The sequence below is a fragment of the Ranitomeya imitator genome, chromosome 1 (genome assembly GCF_032444005.1).
Source record: "Ranitomeya imitator isolate aRanImi1 chromosome 1, aRanImi1.pri, whole genome shotgun sequence".
Taxonomy (NCBI): Eukaryota; Metazoa; Chordata; class Amphibia; order Anura; family Dendrobatidae; genus Ranitomeya; species Ranitomeya imitator.
The window spans coordinates 822,514,271-822,534,390 of NC_091282.1; the positions used below are offsets into that span (position 1 = coordinate 822,514,271).

Below are 20,120 nucleotides of genomic sequence, written 5' to 3' on the forward strand. Positions count from 1 at the left end.
TGTGTGTGTATCTATACATACATACATACATACATACAGTTAGGTCCATATATATTTGGACAGAGAAAACATTTTTCTAATTTTGGTTACAGACATTACCACAATGAATTTAAAACAAAACAATTCAGATGCAGTTGAAGTTCAGACTTTCAGCTTTCATTTGAGGTTATCCACATTAAAATTGGATGAAGGGGTTAGGAGTTTCAGCTCCTTAACATGTGCCACCCTGTTTTTAAAGGGACCAAAAGTAATTGGACAATTGACTCCAAGGCTATTTCATGGACAGGTGTTGGAAATCCCTTCGTTATGTCATTCTCAATTAAGCAGATAAAAGGCCTGGAGTTGATTTGAGGTATGGTGCTTGCATTTGGAAGGTTTTGCTGTGAAGTAAACATGCAGTCAAAGGAGCTCTCCATGCAGGTGAAACAAGCCATCCTTAAGCTGCGAAAACAGAAAAAACCCATCCGAGAAATTGCTACAATATTAGGAGTGGCAAAATCTACAGTTTGGTACATCCTGAGAAAGAAAGAAAGCACTGGTGAACTCATCAATGCAAAAAGACCTGGGCGCCCACGGAAGACAACAGTGGTGGATGATCGCAGAATAATCTCCATGGTGAAGAGAAACCCCTTCACAACAGCCAACCAAGTGAACAACACTCTCCAGGAGGTCGGCGTATCAATATCCAAATCTACCATAAAGAGAAGACTGCATGAAAGTAACTACAGAGGGTTCACTGCATGGTGCAAGCCACTCATAAGCATCAAGAATAAAAAGGCTAGACTGGACTTTGCTAAAAAACATCTAAAAAAGCCAGCACAGTTCTGGAAGAACATTCTTTGGACAGATGAAACAAAGATCAACCTCTACCAGAATGATGGAAAGAGAAAAGTATGGCGAAGGCATGGTACAGCTCATGATCCAAAGCATACCACATCATCTGTAAAACATGGCGGAGGCAGTGTGATGGCTTGGGCATGCATGGATGCCAGTGGCACTGGGTCACTAGTTGTTTATTGATGATGTGACACAGGACAGAAGCAGCCAAATGAATTCTGAGGTATTCAGAGCCATACTGTGTGCTCAGATCCAGCCAAATGCAGCCAAACTGATTGGTCGTCGTTTCATACTACAGATGCTCAATGACCCAAAACATAAAGCCAAAGCAACCCAGGAGTTTATTAAAGCAAAGAAGTGGAATATTCTTGAATGGCCAAGTCAGTCACCTGATCTCAACCCAATTGAGCAGCATTTCACTTGTTAAAGACTAAACTTCAGACAGAAAGGCCCACAAACAAACAGCAACTGAAAACCACCGTAGTGAAGGCCTAGCAGAGCATCAAAAAGGAGGAAACACAGCGTCTAGTGATGTCCATGAGTTCAAGACTTCAGGCAGTCAGTGCCAACAAAGTGTTTTCAACCAAGTACTAAAAATGAACATTTTATTTAAAATTATTGAATCTGTCCAATTACTTTTGGTCCCTTTAAAAACAGGGTGGCACATGTTAAGGAGCTGAAACTCCTAAACCCTTCATCCAATTTTAATGTGGATACCCTCAAATGAAAGCTGAAAGTCTGAACTTCAACTGCATCTGAATTGTTTTGTTTAAAATTCATTTTGGTAATGTCTATAACCAAAATTAGAAAAATGTTGTCTGTGTCCAAATATATATGGACCTAACTGTATGTATATATATATATATATATATATATATATATATATATGCAAAAGACAAGAGAGACAGCCGGACAGCACTACAACCAAGGCATATGGTGGAAACCGCTCACCTGTATGTGACGGGCCACTATGTCCGGTCCTGGGTGCGAAGCTCCGCTGGAAACAATCCACGTGTAGGTGCCAAAGAACAAAAGAAGTAATGGAGCGCACTCGCTGAAGGTCCGGTGCAGGTAACTTTATTCACACAAGGTAAAAATGATCTTCACGACCGGGGGTGCCGAACAAAGAAAGGTAGCGAGGCTGGACGACGGCCGTTTCGCGCCTGGCTGGCGCTTCGACAGGTCAGTGACAACACACATACATATATACACACACATACATATATACACATAGATATATATATATATATATATAATGTATCTATCTATATATATATACACACATATATACAGGTCCTTCTCAAAAAATTAGCATATAGTGTTAAATTTCATTATTTACCATAATGTAATGATTACAATTAAACTTTCATATATTATAGATTCATTATCCACCAACTGAAATTTGTCAGGTCTTTTATTGTTTTAATACTGATGATTTTGGCATACAACTCCTGATAACCCAAAAAACCTGTCTCAATAAATTAGCATATCAAAAAAAGGTTCTCTAAACGACCTATTACCCTAATCTTCTGAATCAACTAATTAACTCTAAACACATGCAAAAGATACCTGAGGCTTTTATAAACTCCCTGCCTGGTTCATTACTCAAAACCCCCATCATGGGTAAGACTAGCGACCTGACAGATGTCAAGAAGGCCATCATTGACACCCTCAAGCAAGAGGGTAAGACCCAGAAAGAAATTTCTCAACAAATAGGCTGTTCCCAGAGTGCTGTATCAAGGCACCTCAATGGTAAGTCTGTTGGAAGGAAACAATGTGGCAGAAAACGCTGTACAACGAGAAGAGGAGACCGGACCCTGAGGAAGATTGTGGAGAAGGACCGATTCCAGACCTTGGGGAACCTGAGGAAGCAGTGGACTGAGTCTGGTGTGGAAACATCCAGAGCCACCGTGCACAGGCGTGTGCAGGAAATGGGCTACAGGTGCCGCATTCCCCAGGTAAAGCCACTTTTGAACCATAAACAGCGGCAGAGGCGCCTGACCTGGGCTACAGAGAAGCAGCACTGGACTGTTGCTAAGTGGTCCCAAGCACTTTTTTCTGATGAAAGCAAATTTTGCATGTCATTCGGAAATCAAGGTGCCAGAGTCTGGAGGAAGACTGGGGAGAAGGAAATGCCAAAATGCCTGAAGTCCAGTGTCAAGTACCCACAGTCAGTGATGGTGTGGGGTGCCATGTCAGCTGCTGGTGTTGGTCCACTGTGTTTCATCAAGGGCAGGGTCAATGCAGCTAGCTATCAGGAGATTTTGGAGCACTTCATGCTTCCATCGGCTGAAATGCTTTATGGAGATGAAGATTTCATTTTTCAGCACGACCTGGCACCTGCTCACAGTGCCAAAACCACTGGTAAATGGTTTACTGACCATGGTATTACTGTGCTCAATTGGCCTGCCAACTCTCCTGACCTGAACCCCATAGAGAATCTGTGGGATATTGTGAAGAGAAAGTTGAGAGACGCAAGACCCAACACTCTGGATGAGCTTAAGGCCGCTATTGAAGCATCCTGGGCCTCCATAACATCTCAGCAGTGTCACAGGCTGATTGCCTCCATGCCACGCCGCATTGAAGCAGTCATTTCTGCCAAAGGATTCCCGACCAAGTATTGAGTGCATAACTGAACATTATTATTTGATGGTTTTTTTGTTTGTTATTAAAAAACACTTATTTGATTGGATGGGTGAAATATGCTAATTTATTGAGACAGGTTTTTTGGGTTATCAGGAGTTGTATGCCAAAATCATCAGTATTAAAACAATAAAAGACCTGACAAATTTCAGTTGGTGGATAATGAATCTATAATATATGAAAGTTTAATTGTAATCATTACATTATGGTAAATAATGAAATTTAACACTATATGCTAATTTTTTGAGAAGGACCTGTATACATATACATATATACACACAAAATTTGGAATAGAAAACGATCAAAAAATGTCATGTGCCCGAAAATGGTACCGATAAAAATGTCACCTTGTCCCACAAATAACAAGCCATCACAAGACTGTTGGGAGAGATTCGGAAAAATTACAGCTGTCTAAATATGGTGGTGCAAAAACTATTTTTTTTGCAATAAAAAGCGTCTTTAAGGGTATGTGCACACGTCAGGTTTTTTTCCTGACAAAATCCTGAGAATTCTGCCAGAAATCCGCGTCTTTTTTCGCGCGGATTTCGCGCGTTTTTTTGCGTGGATTTTGTGCGGATTATTTGCGTTTTTTTTTTCCCCCGGAATGTCCTTTTTGATATGGAATCCGCAAAAAGAATGAGCATGTCTGTTCTTTTTGCGGAATGTGTTTTTTTTGCGGAAAAAAACGCTAACATATGCATGCACAAAAAATGCGGAATGCATTCTAAAAGATAGGATGCATAATGTTAGCGTTTTTTTACCGGATTTATAGCGTTTTTATAGTGAAATTCCACAAAAAAAAACGCTAAAAATCCGGACGTGTGCACATACCCTTATTGTGTGACAGCTGCCAAACATAAAAACTCAATATAAATCTGGTATCGCTGTAATCGTACCGACTCGAAGAATAAAGTCACCTAATCGCTGTTGCTTTGTTCATGCTGCATCCCACAGATCGCAGTAAGGCTCGGCTCACATTTATCCTGTGCTCTGTGCGAAATACGTGATTCAGATGGAACCCCCGATGGAATTTTCACTATAATGAGGCAGATGGGGACACTGTGGACGCAGTCTGGCCGCCTATGATTGGGTGCGGTCGGCCACAGTTTTGTGCACTTCTGAAAAGAAGGATAACACTTAGAGGCCAGGCGGAGCCCAGAGTAACTCTGCTGCTGCATTAGGCTATGTGCAAACGTTGCAGATTTTCCTGTGGAATTTTCTGTGCAGATTCTGCATCTCTTGGCAGAAAACGAAGGTAAAAATCCACGCGGATTTGATGCCTTTTTAATGCGGATTTGTATGTGTTTTTGTAGGCTAAATAAAGATCTATTTAACAAAAAAAAAAATTGAAAATTGATGTCATTTCTTGTCCAACCTCTTCATTTACATACTTCATTGACAAATAATGTTTACACACACAGCTAGATAGATAGATCTATCTATAGATGGATAGATATATCTATAGGTAGATGGATAGATAGATAATACCAAGCCTGATGTTTAGTAATAAACATAAAATGGTACATAAAGAATTAAATAAAGACACACACAAAATCAGCGTTAGGCCGGGGTCACACTTGCGAGAAACTCGCACCTCAATACCCAGCACTGCTGCCAGCACTCGGACTGCAGCCGTACACTCCGGTCCTGAGTGCTGACGGCAGTGTCAAGTATTGAGGTGCGAGACTCGTACGAGTTTATTGCAAGTGTGACCCCGGTCTTAAACACAATTTCTGTTTAATTGAAAAAAAGGGCATGAGCTCCCGCGCAATTTTCTGCAGATTCTGCAGATCCGCAAAAAGAATTGACATGCTGCAGAAAATAAACCACTGCAAATCCGCATGTTTTTTTCCACAGAATGTGCACAACAAATCTCAATCTCCCATTGACTAACATTGCTTGTGCACTAAACTGCAGATTTGATGCAATTCCGCGCGTCCAAAAACACTGTGGAATCAAGAGAATGCCAAGAGTGTGCAAAGCAGTAATCAAAACAAAAGGTGGCTACTTTGAAGAACCTAGAATATAAGACATAATTTCAGTTGTTTCGCACATTTTTGTTAAGTATAGAATTCCACTTGTGTTAATTCATAGTTTTCATGCCTTCAGTGTGAATGTACAATTTTCATAGTCATGAAAATACAGAAAAATCTTTAAATGAGAAGGCGTGTCCAAACTTTTGGTCTGTACTCTATCTATCTATCTATCTATCTTACTATGGCTCCACACCCCCCAAAAGAAATTCAGTGCTCCAAAATCCAAATGCCCCCCTCCCTTCTGAGCCCCAGGGTGCCTAAACCACATTTAGCATCCACATGTTGTGTATTTCTGTAGCGATGACAGCCAACATAATTTACGGTTGCATGGTCACTAAAATGCCAGTTTCAGGGGTTAAACTTTAGCCCTTTTAGAGATCATTTAATCTTCAGCTTGCTTAACGGTTCACAATAACAGCAATTTTGATCAGGGGTGCCCAAACTTTCACATGCCACTGTATAATCGTATTATATTGGCAACAGAATATACAGTCGCGGCCGTAAGCTGTGAGACTGACACAAATAGTTTTGCAGTTTGCTGCATCTGTGTTGTTAGATCTTTTAGGCCAGAGGCACATTAGTGTATCACATTGGATGCGATATGCTAATGACATCGGCTACAGCTTTTCTGCGAGTGTCCGTGCCCTGATCCTCTGGCAGCTGAGGGAAATCGCACTGCGCTCGGGTCATATCCCAGTGCGGTGCGATGTTTCATAGATTTATATGGGTGCATGCGATCCGATTCGCAGATGCAATTGTAGCATGTTATGAGTGTTTGCGCATGTCGAATCGGTATGAGAAAATAATGGCAGATGTGCACTGCCCCATAGGTTTATCGGATCGTAGTCGTCCGATTACATCGCAATTGGGAGCGAGTCCTTAGTCAGCTGTTTCTATAGTTACTCAAGTACAATTAAATCAGCATTTCATAAGTTTTATACTTTTAGTCACAAATGCATAAGGGTTAAGGAAAGACTCATTTACAGTGCTGTCCCTAATTTTTCAAGACTTGTGCAATTCGCCCTGACATGCTGAATATTCGGTTCTGGGCCAAATCCTTTTTTATGGCAACCATTCTTGTCTAATTGGTGCTTGGAGTTGATCAGAATTTCTGTGTCTGTTTCTCCACAGGTTCCTGGTCATGGACCCAAAATGTTGACGTTTTGGTCACTGAGTCACTCAGTTATCACCTTTTCCTTGTAACCGTCTCGTCATGCTGGGCAAAGCATTGTTCATCACCAAACTGTTCCTGGATCGTTGGGAGATATTTCTCTTGGAGGATGTTTAGATTTCATGCTCATGCTTGACTCGCGTCAATGTGCTTAGGCAACATTAAGAGAGCCCAATCCCTTGGATAAAAAGCCAGCTCCATACCCAGCGGATAATGGCTGTGACGCACAGTCAGGACCTGCCTCTAGCAGCAGTGGGTGAAGCAGGACACCGGCCGTCACCATTAAACTGTTAAATGATGCCGTCAATCTCTGACAGCGACATTAACAGCGCGCCGGTATGGGGGTGCATCATTGTACACACACCCATCAGCACCCCCGTGACACAGTCACAGGTTGCCAATGCACTGCTGTGGCAGCTAGGGATATGTTGAAGACCTCGGTGCCTCATCACAGAGCTTCCTTGAAACTCAGGCTGTAGTTGAGATTCAAAGGAGACCAGGATTTTTGCTATATGCAGCATTGTTGTTGTATATAATACAATCGATCGTATGATAGCAGGTTCAGGTTCTTTACAAGGACTAACAAGCACAGTAATTTAAAAAAAAAAAAAAAAACAACACACGTTTAATATTGCAGTGTCCAGAAAAGCACAATCAAAATATAAAAATAAATTAACCAGATCAGAAACACAGTAAAAAATATATTAAAAAAAAAAAAAAAACAACACAACACACACAAAGGTTGCATTTTTTGGGCACTAGCAATCAAATGTTAATAAAAAGAAGTCTTGCCCCGCAAAAGAGAAAAAAAAAAAGCTTCATAGACAAAATCGACAGAAAAAAAATATGAATATGTTAGGGGCATCAGCTAAAGATTTTTTTATACACATTTCCATTTTGTTCCCCTCACTACTAAAATAATCGAAAACTGGTTTAGAATCATAGAATGTTAGAGTTGGAAGGGACCTCCAGGGTTATTGTGTCCAACCTCCTGCCTAATGCAGGATTCACTAAACTATCTCAGACAGATGTCTGTCCAGCCTCTGTTTGGAGACTTCCATTGATGGAGAACTCACTACCTCTCATGGCAGCCTGTTCACTCATTGATCACCCTCACTGTCAAAATGCTTTACATTTTTTCTAATATCTAATCTGTAGTTTCTCCCTTTCAGTTTCATTTCATTGCTTCTTGTGTTTCCATGTACAAGTGAGAATAAGGATCATACCTCTACCCTGTGACATCCTTTCAGATATTTGTAGACAGCTATTAAGTCTTCTCTTAGCCTTCTGATTTGTAAGCTAGACATTTCCAGATTCTTTACCCGTTCCTCATAGGACATACTTTGCATTCTACTCAACATCCTGGTAGCTCTTCTCTGAGCTTGCTCCAGTTTTTCAACTGGTGCCCAAAACTGGACACAGCATTTCAGATAAGGTTTGACCATGGAGGACTAGGCGGGAGATAATTACTTCACGTGATCAAGACGCTATGCTTTCCTTAATACATCCTAGAAGTGTGTTTGCCTTTTTTGCTGCTGCATCACACTGCTGACTCATGTGCAGTCTGTGATCTATTAGTATACCCAAGTCTTTTTCACACATTCTGTTGCTTCGGTCTATTCCTCCCATTCTATAGATGTAATTTTCCCTTTTCTTGCCCAGATGTAGAATCTTGCATTTCTCCCTTATACATACAATTCTATTAGTTGCTACCCATTGTTCAAGCTTATCTAGATCCTTCTGAATCCCTTCTGTCTTCTGTAGTGTTATAGCTATCCCTCCTAGCTTTGCATCGTCTGCAAATTTGATCATTTACCTTCAGTTCCCTTATCTACATCATTTATAAAAATGTTGATCAACTAAGTGATGAATTTGCTACCTGTAGTATAGACCATTCACCAATAGAAAACATTTGGAGCATTATGAAAAGGAAAAATCCAAAGACCCAGGACTGTTGAGCCGCTAGAATCCTACATCATTTAAAAATGGGACCACATGCCTCTCCCAAAACTCCAGTCATTCTCCTCACTTCCCAAATACTTACAGACCGTTGTAAAAGTAGAGGTGATGCTACACAATGGGCAGACGCAACAGTGTCCCAATATTCTTTTTAAATGTGTTGCTGCCGTCAATTTCTAACTTAGTTAAATGTTTTCCAATGAAATGGAAAACTATCTAGATTTCAACTTCTGATTATTTTTCTTTATGTTCTGTGGTGAATAAAATATGGCTATAAGAGGTTTAGAAATCATTGCATTGTTGTTTTCGTCACATTTTACAGTGTCCCAACCTTCATGGAATTGGGGTTGTAGAATGAAAACATTTTGCTTTTCCATCCAAGAGATGTTGCTAGTACTCTCCTACCTTCTCCCCCTTCTCCTTAGAAACCTGTCGTTTATCGTTGACGTCACATTTGTTGCCAAGAATCATTTTTTCAACGTCAGCCGATGCATGCTGGAAGATAACACATCAACCATTACATTGTATTCAGTACCATCCCAAGGGATGTATCGTTTTAGTATCCTTTTAACAAATTGTTGAACTCTGCATCAGCTAATAACTTAGTTTCCAATAACATTAGTGAAAAGATCATATTTTTTGATTCACTCTCTCCTGTCACCAAGTAATGAAATTCATACCTCTTCAATATTTCGTATCCAGTTCTTTATGTTGTCAAAAGACTTTTCATTGGTGATATCATACACCAACATAATACCCTTAAGTAAAAGGAAAAATAACAAAACTGTTATACTGAATATAATATATGTGACATTTCAGTTCTGTGAGTATTGTATATGGCGAGAAACTTGCAGAATTTTTCGTAGGCCGCTCTCAGATCATCCTGGTAAAAGAAAGATCAAACGCTGCACAAGGGAGAATATAATATCTCCATAAGAAAGATTACAGGTCGTTTTGCCTTGGTCTAACATGGCTATCTTATCATCCTTTGGATTTGAAAAAACTTCTAGAAAAAAGATCTTCTGAACAGTATGTGTGTGACCTCTGCCAGCTGACAAGGGTGCATTCGCATCGCGTTCTGTCCCACGTTCAGTGGTCCCGTCAGGACGTGCTACCGAACCTCCCGAAAATGGGATTTGGGCGCACACGCACACAGACTGAACGTGTGCTCTTTCGTGCATAATTTTTGTGTGTATACACCTACTGGAGGCGGACACTCAGATGTAGTAGACTACGTCCGCTTCCAGTATGCATATACGCCCAAATATTATGCACGAAAAAGAAAACATTCGCTCTGTCTGCATCATTAGAGTCTATGGCCCCGACGGCACATCCGTCCGAGTCCCGTATTGTGAGGGGTTAGGACGCAAGTCCCGATGAGGCCAGCAAAACTGCAATGCGAAATGAGCCTAAAAAACATAGTTTAGTCCTGCTGAAACAACTGCAGCTTGATACTGGGTGTCAGAACAGTCAATTCTTTGGGAGCTCAGCACCTCTGGCTGGATCCTCTTAGGCCATCAGGCAGGTATTACCTGTAGGAACAGGCCACATTACTCATATATATAGGCAGGCTGTACTATCTACAGAGACATACAGCTCAGCTGATGAAGTCAATTTACAGGGTTTCAGTTAATACATTCATTTATGGCATTACTTTACGGGATACCAAAAAAGTCTAATCAGCATGTTTGACAATGGGATAATTTCTGATCACCACAAAATGAGATCACTGTACAGTGAAGAAAATGGAAGACACAGAAAGTAAAAACAATGTTCTGGATTGGTGGCTCCTGTAGATATGTCAAATCTCTCTGCACGAGAAGGTCACACTGACAGTATTTGCCCATCATTCTGCTAAGCAATTTGCCATTGATATGATGTATAAAATAGCACAACCAGCATAGATATGACGCCTTTAAATTGAAAAAACAAAAAACCAATATAGTCCATATTACATATGTATGTTAGAGGTACTGCTGCAGCCATTTTTTTTTATCCATACCAATCACAATCAGCCTCACTGTTGTCTGAGCCCATTTCTTAGTACACTTTTGGGGAAAAACAAACGGTTTTGCTCAGTGGTTGAGAATACCTACGTTCAGTGTGAAAATGAAATATTTGATTCCAAGATATATTTTGCCTACACGCTCTCCCTTTTCCTGTTTTGCATAAATATTTTATGACCTTTAACAAAAGTTTAATGTTGAACTGAACACACGTTATAATAGGATGCCACCCAAGTGGGTGTTTTCACTGGGGGAGAATACTTCTCCCTGCATGAAGCTGAGCAATCATAAGCAGACAGAAACACTAAAAAAAAAAAAAAAAATATCGTAGTTACTTACCGATAACGGTATTTCTCTGATCCCATGACGGCACTAACGAGAGCGAGAGAGGGATCCGCCCTCAGGGACAGGAAACCCACAGGTTAAAAAGGCGGGACCTCTCCTCCACCTCAGTTGGTTTACAGAGCCTTGCAGGGAATTTCTGTAACTTAATTGGTTATTTTTACACAACAAATCATAACTATATAACTTATATAAGCTCAAATATATATATATATATATATATTTTTTTTTTTTGCACACCTCGTGACTTAAATTATTAGTAGTGTGGACACCCATACGTGAAGGGAGGGAATATACAGGTGCCGTCATGGGATCAGAGAAATACCGTTATCGGTAAGTAACTACGATATTCTCTTACCCCATGACGGCACTAACGAGAGAATTTCAAAGAATGAAAGTTTTAGGGTGGGACTACTGCCTCAAGAACTCTCCTACCAAAAGTTAAGTCTGAGGGAGAAGATAGATTAAGCTGATAGTGCTTGAAGAATGTAGAGGGGGAAGACCAAGTGGCTGCTCTACATATTTGATCTATTGATGCTCCACCACGTTCAGCCCAAGAGGTTGCCACCGACCTGGTTGAATGGGCCTTAATTGTGTCCGGAGCTTGTTCTCCGGAAGAGGTATATGACATCTTGATGGCATCTCTTACCCACCTTGCCAACGTGGCTTTCGATGCCTTGTGACCCTTATTTGGTCCCTGAAAGCAGACAAACAGAGCCCTCCCTTTCCTACACTCCCTTGTGGCTGACAGATAGTGTGTTAGACATCTCTTTACGTCTAGTGTGTGTAGAGCCTCCTCTTTTTTGTTTTTTGGATTGGGGCAAAAAGATGGTAACGCTATCTCTTGAGATCTGTGGAATTTTGACGCCACTTTGGGAAGGTAAGAAGGGTCAGTTTTAAGGATTACTCTGTCATCTAATATTTGGGTTAGAGGTGGGTAAGCTGATAAGGCCTGCAGATCACTAATCCTGCGAGCTGAGGTTAGGGCCACCAATAAACAGGTTTTCCAAGATATTATTTTCAGTGAAGCCTGAGATAAAGGTTCGAACGGTGCCTTAGTTAGTGCTGAAAGGACTAAGTTCAGATCCCAGGGAGGAGCGGTGAGATGTATAACTGGTCTGGACCTAGTAGATGCTCTAATAAATCTTTTTACCCAGTGATTCCCCGCCAAATCCTGGTTGTAAAGGGCACCCAATGCTGCAATCTGAACTTTCAGAGTGTTTGTTGCTAGGCCTTTCTCTAATCCTTTTTGAAGAAATTCTAAAATTTCCTGAATTGGCATCTGATTTGATAGGATCACCCCTGACGTGGAGAGGAACTTTTTCCAGACTTTGCCATAGGCTCTGGTAGTTATAGGTTTTCTACTGGCCAGCAGGGTAGAAATTAAATTTGAAGAAAAACCCTTTTTTGTTAACAGTTCCCTTTCAAAAGCCAGGCCGTCATGTGCAAACTTTTTATTTGTGGGTGATTCACTGGCCCTTGATGCAGAAGGTCTGGGATATCTGGGAGTACCCATGGATCCGCTATGGACATTAGGCGTAGCCATGGGAACCATACTCTTTTCGGCCAGAACGGAGCTATCAATATCACTTTGGCTCTGTCTTCCCTGATTTTCTTCAAGACTAAGGGAATTAGAGCTATCGGAGGAAACACATAAGCTAGATGGAATTTCCATGGAATTAACAATGCGTCTATAGCCACTGGACTCCCCCGAGGATCTATCGAGCAGAAGGCCTCCGTTTTCCGATTTTGATTGTCTGCAAATAGATCTATATCCGGGACCCCCCAAAGATCCACTATGCGTTTGAATATTTTTGTATTTAACTCCCATTCCCCCTGTTTTAATTGGGTCCTGCTTAGAAAATCTGCAGTTTGATTTTCTGACCCTTTTATGTGAAAGGCTGTCAGGGAGGACAAGTTGGCTTCTGCTTGCGACATGATGAAATTTGTCACTTTCATTAGGGATTGAGACCTCGTCCCTCCCTGATGATTTAAATATGCTACTACCACCCTGTTGTCCGTCAGTACTCTCACGTGGTGGGAACGGAGGGATGTTAAAAAATGATTGATGGCGTACTGAACTGCTAAAAGCTCTTTCATGTTCGAAGTAAGGTCTTTTTCTTCCCCTGACCAAGGACCTTGGGCAATTTGCCTGTTTAGGTGGGCCCCCCACCCCCAAGGACTTGCGTCTGTGGTCAGGATTATCGAGACCGGCCATACCCATGGAACCCCTCTCCTGAGGTTGGATGGATTTGTCCACCAGCTTAAGGAAGTTTTTGTCCGAGAGGATATTTTTAATTGCGTCTCTAAATTTCCTCCTGCGTGGGATACTGCTTCTAGTATTTCCCACTGGAGATCTCTCGAGTGGCTCTGAGCCCACTGGACCGCTGGGATACAAGATGTCATTGATCCCAGTATGGACATGGCTTTCCTTAGAGTGATCAGAGGAGAAACACTTAACTGATTCACTAGATGTATCATATTAGATACTTTCTCTTCTGGTAGACGACACGCTTGCTTTGTCGAGTCTATTACTATCCCTAAGTACAGCTGCACTTGAGACGGGATAAGCCTGGACTTTTCCAGGTTCAGAAACCATCCTAGATTTGATAGGGCTACCATCACTCTGTCTAGTTGCTGGCTGCAATGAAGAGAGGAACTGCCCATCACTAGTAGGTCGTCCAAATAAGGCACAATCAATATGTTTTGTTCCCTTATATGGGCCATTACTTCCGCCATTAATTTTGTAAATACCCTTGGGGCAATGGCTAAACCAAACGGAAGAGCTCTGTATTGGTAATGTTTTAATCTCCCTTGTATCATCACTGCCACTCTGAGGTACTTTCGGAACTCCGGATGTATTGGCACGTGATAATACGCGTCTTTTAGGTCTATTACGGTCATGAAACAAGACGGGATAAGGGATCTGACACATGATTTTATTGTTTCCATTTTGAATTTCGCCATCACCAGGTATTTGTTTAGTTGTTTCAAATTTATTATCACCCTGAAAGTCCCGTCCGGCTTCGTTCGAAGAAAAAGTGGGGAATAAAATCCCCTCGTCTCTTCCTGTTGTGGAACTTCCTGTAAGACTTTCTTTTCCAGAAGACTGAGAACTTCCCTCTGGATACTCAGTTGCTCGATCTCCGACTTTCTTTGTGGTGTAACCACAAACTGACTGTGTGGCATTGTGTGAAAGGCTGGTTTTAGGCCCGTCTTTATGATGTTTAAAGTCCAGGCACTTCCAGAAATTTTTTCCCAGGTTTGAAGAAAGTGAGTCAGTCTCCCTCCTACCTGGGGCGCACCCTCATTGTGGCTGTTTTTTATTCTCCGGTTTGTTAAACATAAACCCTCCTTTTTTGAATTTTCTGTCTTCCCACCCCTCCTTTTGGTTTTTTGGGGGGCGTCTTTGTGTGAACCTTCTCCCTCGAAAGGGCCGCCTGTAAGACTGATTTGGGAATCCTGGAAAGGCTTTCTTTTTATCCACCGCTTTTTCGAGGACATCGTCTAGGGTGGGACCGAACAAATATTCCCCTTCACACGGTATGGAACACAGCTTGGCTTTAGTTTGCAGATCCCCCGGCCAGCACTTCAGCCATAATGCTCTCCTAGCCGCATTTGAGAAAGAAGCTGATCTTGCCGTCAGCCTAACTGAGTCTATTGAGGCATCTGCTAGATACGCAGCGGCACCTCTCATTGCTGACACTGAGTCCAGTATAGACTCTCTCGGGGTTTTATTTTTTAATTGAGTCTCTAAATGATCTAGCCAGACCATCAGAGCTCTCGCTGTACAAGTAGCAGCTATACCGGGTTTTAGCCCCCCGCTGGCGGCCTCCCAGGACCCCTTTAGAAAGACATCGGCCTTTTTATCCATAGGATCCTTGAGGGTTCCCATGTTCTCAAAAGGCAGAGCGAATTTTTTGGAGGCTTTCGCAATGGCGACGTCTAATTTTGGCGCCTTTCCCCATGATGCGCAGGCTGGGTCGTCAAATGGGTATTTCCTTTTGGGTGTCAACAGTACTTTTTTGTCTGGTCTTTTCCACTCCTTTTTTATTAGGGTTTGTATTTTTTCGTTTAATGGGAATACTCTGTACTTCTTTTGTTCCAGGCCACTAAACATTAGATCTTGTACGGATTTTTTGGAACGAGTGTCCGCCGGGCCCATTGTCGCCCTAACCATTTTTACCAGTGCATCCGTTTCATCTATTGGGAAACAGTTGCGGCCGCTTTCTGAAGATGCGGAGGAGGATGCTGAAGCTGTAGAGCTATCTGAATCCTCACTCGTGCTATCTCCCTCGCTGGAGCTGTAATCTGGAGTTTTTTCTTTACGTTTTCTTTTACGGTTTTTTACGCTTTTTAGTGCGTCTGCCACCTGGGTTTTAATTAAGTCTTTTAATTCAGATGTGAAACTCGGCGTCTCCTCATTAATGGTGTTCCTAATACATGACGCACAGAGTTTTTTAACCCACGAATCTGGCAAATCTGCTGAACAAAGTGGGCACACTTTATGTTTACTTTTCCCTTGGCATTTCTTTCCCTAGGAAACAATAAACCCCTATTAGAATATACACTTTCACGGAGGTCACTTACCCTCCTAATGTGAGGAAGATACCGGTTGTGGCTTTGAGGATGCCTCCTCCACTTGAACCACCGTCTCCCTCCTGGATCCACCAGAGCCTCTGCTGCGCTGGGATCCTGAGCTGCTGCGCTGCGTAGGTTTCCGTGACGAATGGCGCTCCTTCGGATTCTTTGTCACAGGGGCCTGTGAAATTTCTTCCACCGACTGCTCTATTCCACTCATGGTAGTAATTACTGAGCAGCGGTATGCCCCTTTTTTTCCGGTTTTTATGCTGACAGAGCGGCGCCAGGTAACTTCCGGTTTACCCAGAGGTACCTTGCGCCGACCCCGGAAGTGACCCCCGCGCCTGCGCAGTAAGTTGCCGGACCTCGCGCGCGCGCTCACTACTTGCCGGCTCACAGGAGGGACGGAGCTTCTGCAGCCGCCGCTGCACCCTGCGTCCTGCCGCTTGTCGGTGACCGGCGTCACCACCCCCTGTGCGCCTCATGGACCGGCGGAGGAAACCTCCAGGTAGCCGCCGCTACCTATTACCGACCACTCCATTGAAAAGAGAAGAGGCAGGCTCGGTAACCTCTTCACTGCCTCCCCTCCGCGCATATCCACGAGGCCCGCCGACCCCGGAACGCGCCTTCAGGGAGGAATCCACCTGAGACCGTGGCAGGGCCCCCCGCTGCCTGAACTCGGCCCGATGGTACGCAAAACAAAACACACAAAAACGCACGCTAAAACGCAGCGTTTTGAGACGCATGCGTCCTTTTTTGCACGCAAAAAAAAATGCAACTTGCTGCGTTCCCTGCGCCCTACGCTTGCGGTAAAAAAAACGCATGCGTCGCAAAACGCAGCACAACGCATGTCCATGCGCCCCCCATGTTAAATATAGGGGCGCATGACGCATGCGTCGCCGCAGTTGCGCCCGACGCAACGCAAATGTGAACGTAGCCTAAAATCACACACTGAGGATCTTGTTCCAAGCTATGGTGCCACTCAAAGGGTGTGTTCTTTCCTTTCAGTGTTGCTGCCTGCTTATAATTACTAAGCATCACACAGGGAGAAGTATGCCAGTAAAAACTGTCTGATAAACACTTAGACTTAGCTAAAATTAACTCATTAGGGGCCAAATACTTTGATTCCTAATATATATATACTTAATTAAAATAAAAAAAGTACACCTACAGTCCAGCAACAGACCATAATGAGTGGGGGGGGGGGGAGAGAGAATAATAACTGCAGCTGCAACCCCCTCCCTGTCTTCTATTTACAGTCTTACTTTAGTCAGCTGAAATATTAAGAAGTGGATTTTCTCTCAATATAAAGAATAAAGCTTCATACATTCACATGTGCGCTTAGCAGGTAAAACAAATGGGGCGACTTTGGGGAAATTTGTGCAAAAGTATGTTTATGCATCAATTTATGTTTTCATGAGTAAAACTGGCTGAAAAAAAAAGGGACAATTCGTTTTACAATGATTTTCATGACTCACCATTGCTCCTCTGTAATAGGCAGTGGTTATAGTTCGGAATCGTTCTTGTCCAGCTGTGTCCCTAAAAGTGAACAAAAAAAAAAACAAAAACAAAAAACACAAGAGTAATGTGGACATGCATCTAGTACAATACATCAGTTTTACAAAGACTATGGGATGCCCCAGTCTTGTTTCTAAAAATTGTAGACATGCCAATGGGCCCTGTATATCAAGGTTGCCCCATGAGAAACACTCTTCACAAACCAATGATCTTTCGTAAATTGTGGGGAAACATGGCTGTAAGGCTATGTGCACACGGTGCGTATGAGTTGGGTTTTTTCGAGCGGAAATGGGCCAAAAACAACACTATGGAATCCCTATGCCAGCTAATTCAATAACAATCCTGAAGTGTTGTGCACATGATCAGTAGTTTTCCTTTGAGTATTTCCAGTGCGTTTTTTTCGGCAGCATGTCAATTCTTTTTGGGGATTTTTAGCGCTTTTCACCCATTGACTTCAATTGAATCAGTCAAATCCGCAGCAAAAACGCAGGTATAAAAAGGTTTGCGGATTTGCTGAGTTTTTGTTTGTGTTTTTACGGACTTCCTATGGTGTTTATGGTGATGGGAAACACCCACGCAGCAGTTCTGATCAGAGGTAATATTACCGTCAGTAGACCGTTACCGCTGTCAGAGTGCTGCTGTGACCCAGGGTAAAAAGCTAACCGCAGGTCATCAGCGTTGGCTGATGAGAGACTACTACTCCCATCAGGCTACGCCTGCTGTCACTCGTAACAGTGATAGCAGGCGCCGCTGATGGGAGACGTAATCTAGTCAGCCGGCGCCTGCTCTAATTCCCTAGCCATATGGAGATCTCTGGAGAATACATTAGGGATGAAATTAATAAATCCAAAATGTTGTCTCCCCTATCCCTCACAATGGTGAAGAAAAAAAAAATGTGCTTGAGTAAATAAATCTGCCTATTATAAATACATATTACCTTCTATGATCTCCCAAAGTACATTATGAAGTTCTGGATCTCCATTTTGACTGTTGTGTCAAAGAAGATTACTATGACAGCCGTCATTCCCAATGCAAGGCAAAACTCAAAAAGCGGCTACTAGACAAGGGTGGCCAGACCCAATCCAGAACGGCCAACATCACAAACCAAATAGCACCAGGGCAATACAGACTTGCCAAAAACGTCAGACAAACAGTATATTTTATCTACTCAGCCTTATAGCTCTGGGTTAAAAGTTATCCAACCCCATAAATTCGGCTTGTGCAAGTGTCCCCAATAGGCTCAGAGGAATAAGCTGTACGTAGTGGTAAATAAAAAAAAAAAGGTTTTGGCTTTGTGTCACCATTTTCTGAGACTTGTAACATTTTCATTTTTCCTTTTTTTGTGTGGCGAGAGGGTGTTTTTAATGACACCATTTTGGTATAGATATAACATTTTGAATTTTCTTGCAGCATTGCCAAGACGAACCCCCCCATAGTTTTGATATTTTGACTTTTCTATTCACAGCGCCTACCGATCAGGCTAATCGAGTTTTTAGGTTTTAAAAACAGTGGACTTTTACGAAGCAGTGATGTAGTTTTTTTTTTTTTTTTTTTTTAACAATCTTTAAATGGGGAAAAGAGGGGTGACTCAATTTAATTTTTTTTTCTGTATTTATTACCGCCATATATACTCGTGTATAAGCTAAGATTTCCAGCACATTTTTTTGCGCTGAAAACGCCCCTCTCGGCTTATACACGAGTCATTGCCGGTGGGTGAGCAGAAGACATCATACTCTCACCCTCCTGGTGTCATCGCTGCATATCAGTCCTTGCATCTCTTGCGTCAGCACTACTCTTCCTGTCTTCCTTCCTGTGCTGAGCGGTCAGTGGCACCGCTCATTAAAGTAATGAGCGGTGCCACTGACCCTTCCTGTGCTGAGCGAAGACAGGAAGATAGATGCTGGCGCCCGAGATGCAGGAACTGATATACAGTGACAGGAGGGTGAGTATGACAGAGGAGGGTGAGCCATGCGATATTTACCTGTCCCCGTTCCACTGTCGCGCTGTTTCTTCTGGGTCCTCCGGCTGTGATGCTCGTGTCAGAGGGTGCGATGACGTGATTAGTGCGCGCCCTCTGCCTGAACTGTCACTGTAGAGTCGGCGACACTGAGGAGCAGCGGGCAGCGACAAGGTGAGTATGTCATTTTTTTTTTTATCGCAGCAGCATTATATGGGGCATATTTTAATATGGAGCATCTTATGGGGCCATCATTAACCATTATGCAGCATTATATGGGGCATATTTTAATATGGAGCATCTTATGGGGCCATCATTAACCTTTATGCAGCATTATATGGGGCATATTTTTGTATGGAACATTTTATGGGGCATCATTAACCTTTGTGCAGCATTATATGGGGCATGTTTTAATATGGATCATCTTATGGGGACATCATTAACCTTTATGCAGCATTATATGGGGCATATTTTAATATGGAGCATCTTATGGAGCCATCATTAACCTTTGTGCAGCATTATATGGGGCATATTTTTCTATGGAGCATCATTAACCTTTGTGCAGCATTATATGGGGCATATTTTTCTATGGAGCATCATTAACCTTTGTGCTGCATTATATGGGGCATATTTTAATATGGAGCATCTAATGGGGCATCATTAACCTTTGTGCAGCATTATATGGGGCATATTTTTGTATGGAACATCTTATGGGGCCATCCTTATCCTTTGTGCAGCATTATATGGTTATATGGGGCATATTTTAATATGGAGCATCTTATGTGGCCATCATTATCCTTTGTGCAGCAGTATATGGGGCATATTTTTCTATGGAGCATCTTAAGGGGCCATAATTAACCTTTATGCAGCATTTTATGGGGCATATTTTTAGATGTAACATTTTATGGGGCCCATTATGAACTTTATGGAGCATTATATGGGGCGTATTTTGTATGGAGCATCTTATGGGGCCATAATGAACAGTATGGAGCATTATATGGGGCTCCTGATTCAATATGTATATTCAAAAACACTTAACCTACTGATTCAATTAATTTTACTTTTATTGG

General features: G+C 42.3%; 1 protein-coding gene across 3 annotated transcripts in view; it reads right to left on the bottom strand.

Annotated features, from left to right (window-relative positions):
- RAB8A (RAB8A, member RAS oncogene family) overlaps positions 1-20,120 on the bottom strand; it is a 73,043-nt gene that overhangs the window by 21,614 nt on the left and 31,309 nt on the right. For all 3 annotated transcript variants that reach the window (XR_011315353.1, XR_011315352.1, XM_069740359.1), the window contains exons 3-5: positions 17,054-17,114; positions 9,327-9,404; positions 9,052-9,141 (exon numbers count right to left, since the gene is read on the bottom strand). Coding sequence is in view for 1 of the 3 variants with exons in the window: in XM_069740359.1 (XP_069596460.1) it covers positions 9,052-9,141; positions 9,327-9,404; positions 17,054-17,114 (229 nt within the window). In the remaining 2 variants the exon portion in view is untranslated. The remainder of the gene's footprint in view (positions 1-9,051; positions 9,142-9,326; positions 9,405-17,053; positions 17,115-20,120) is intronic.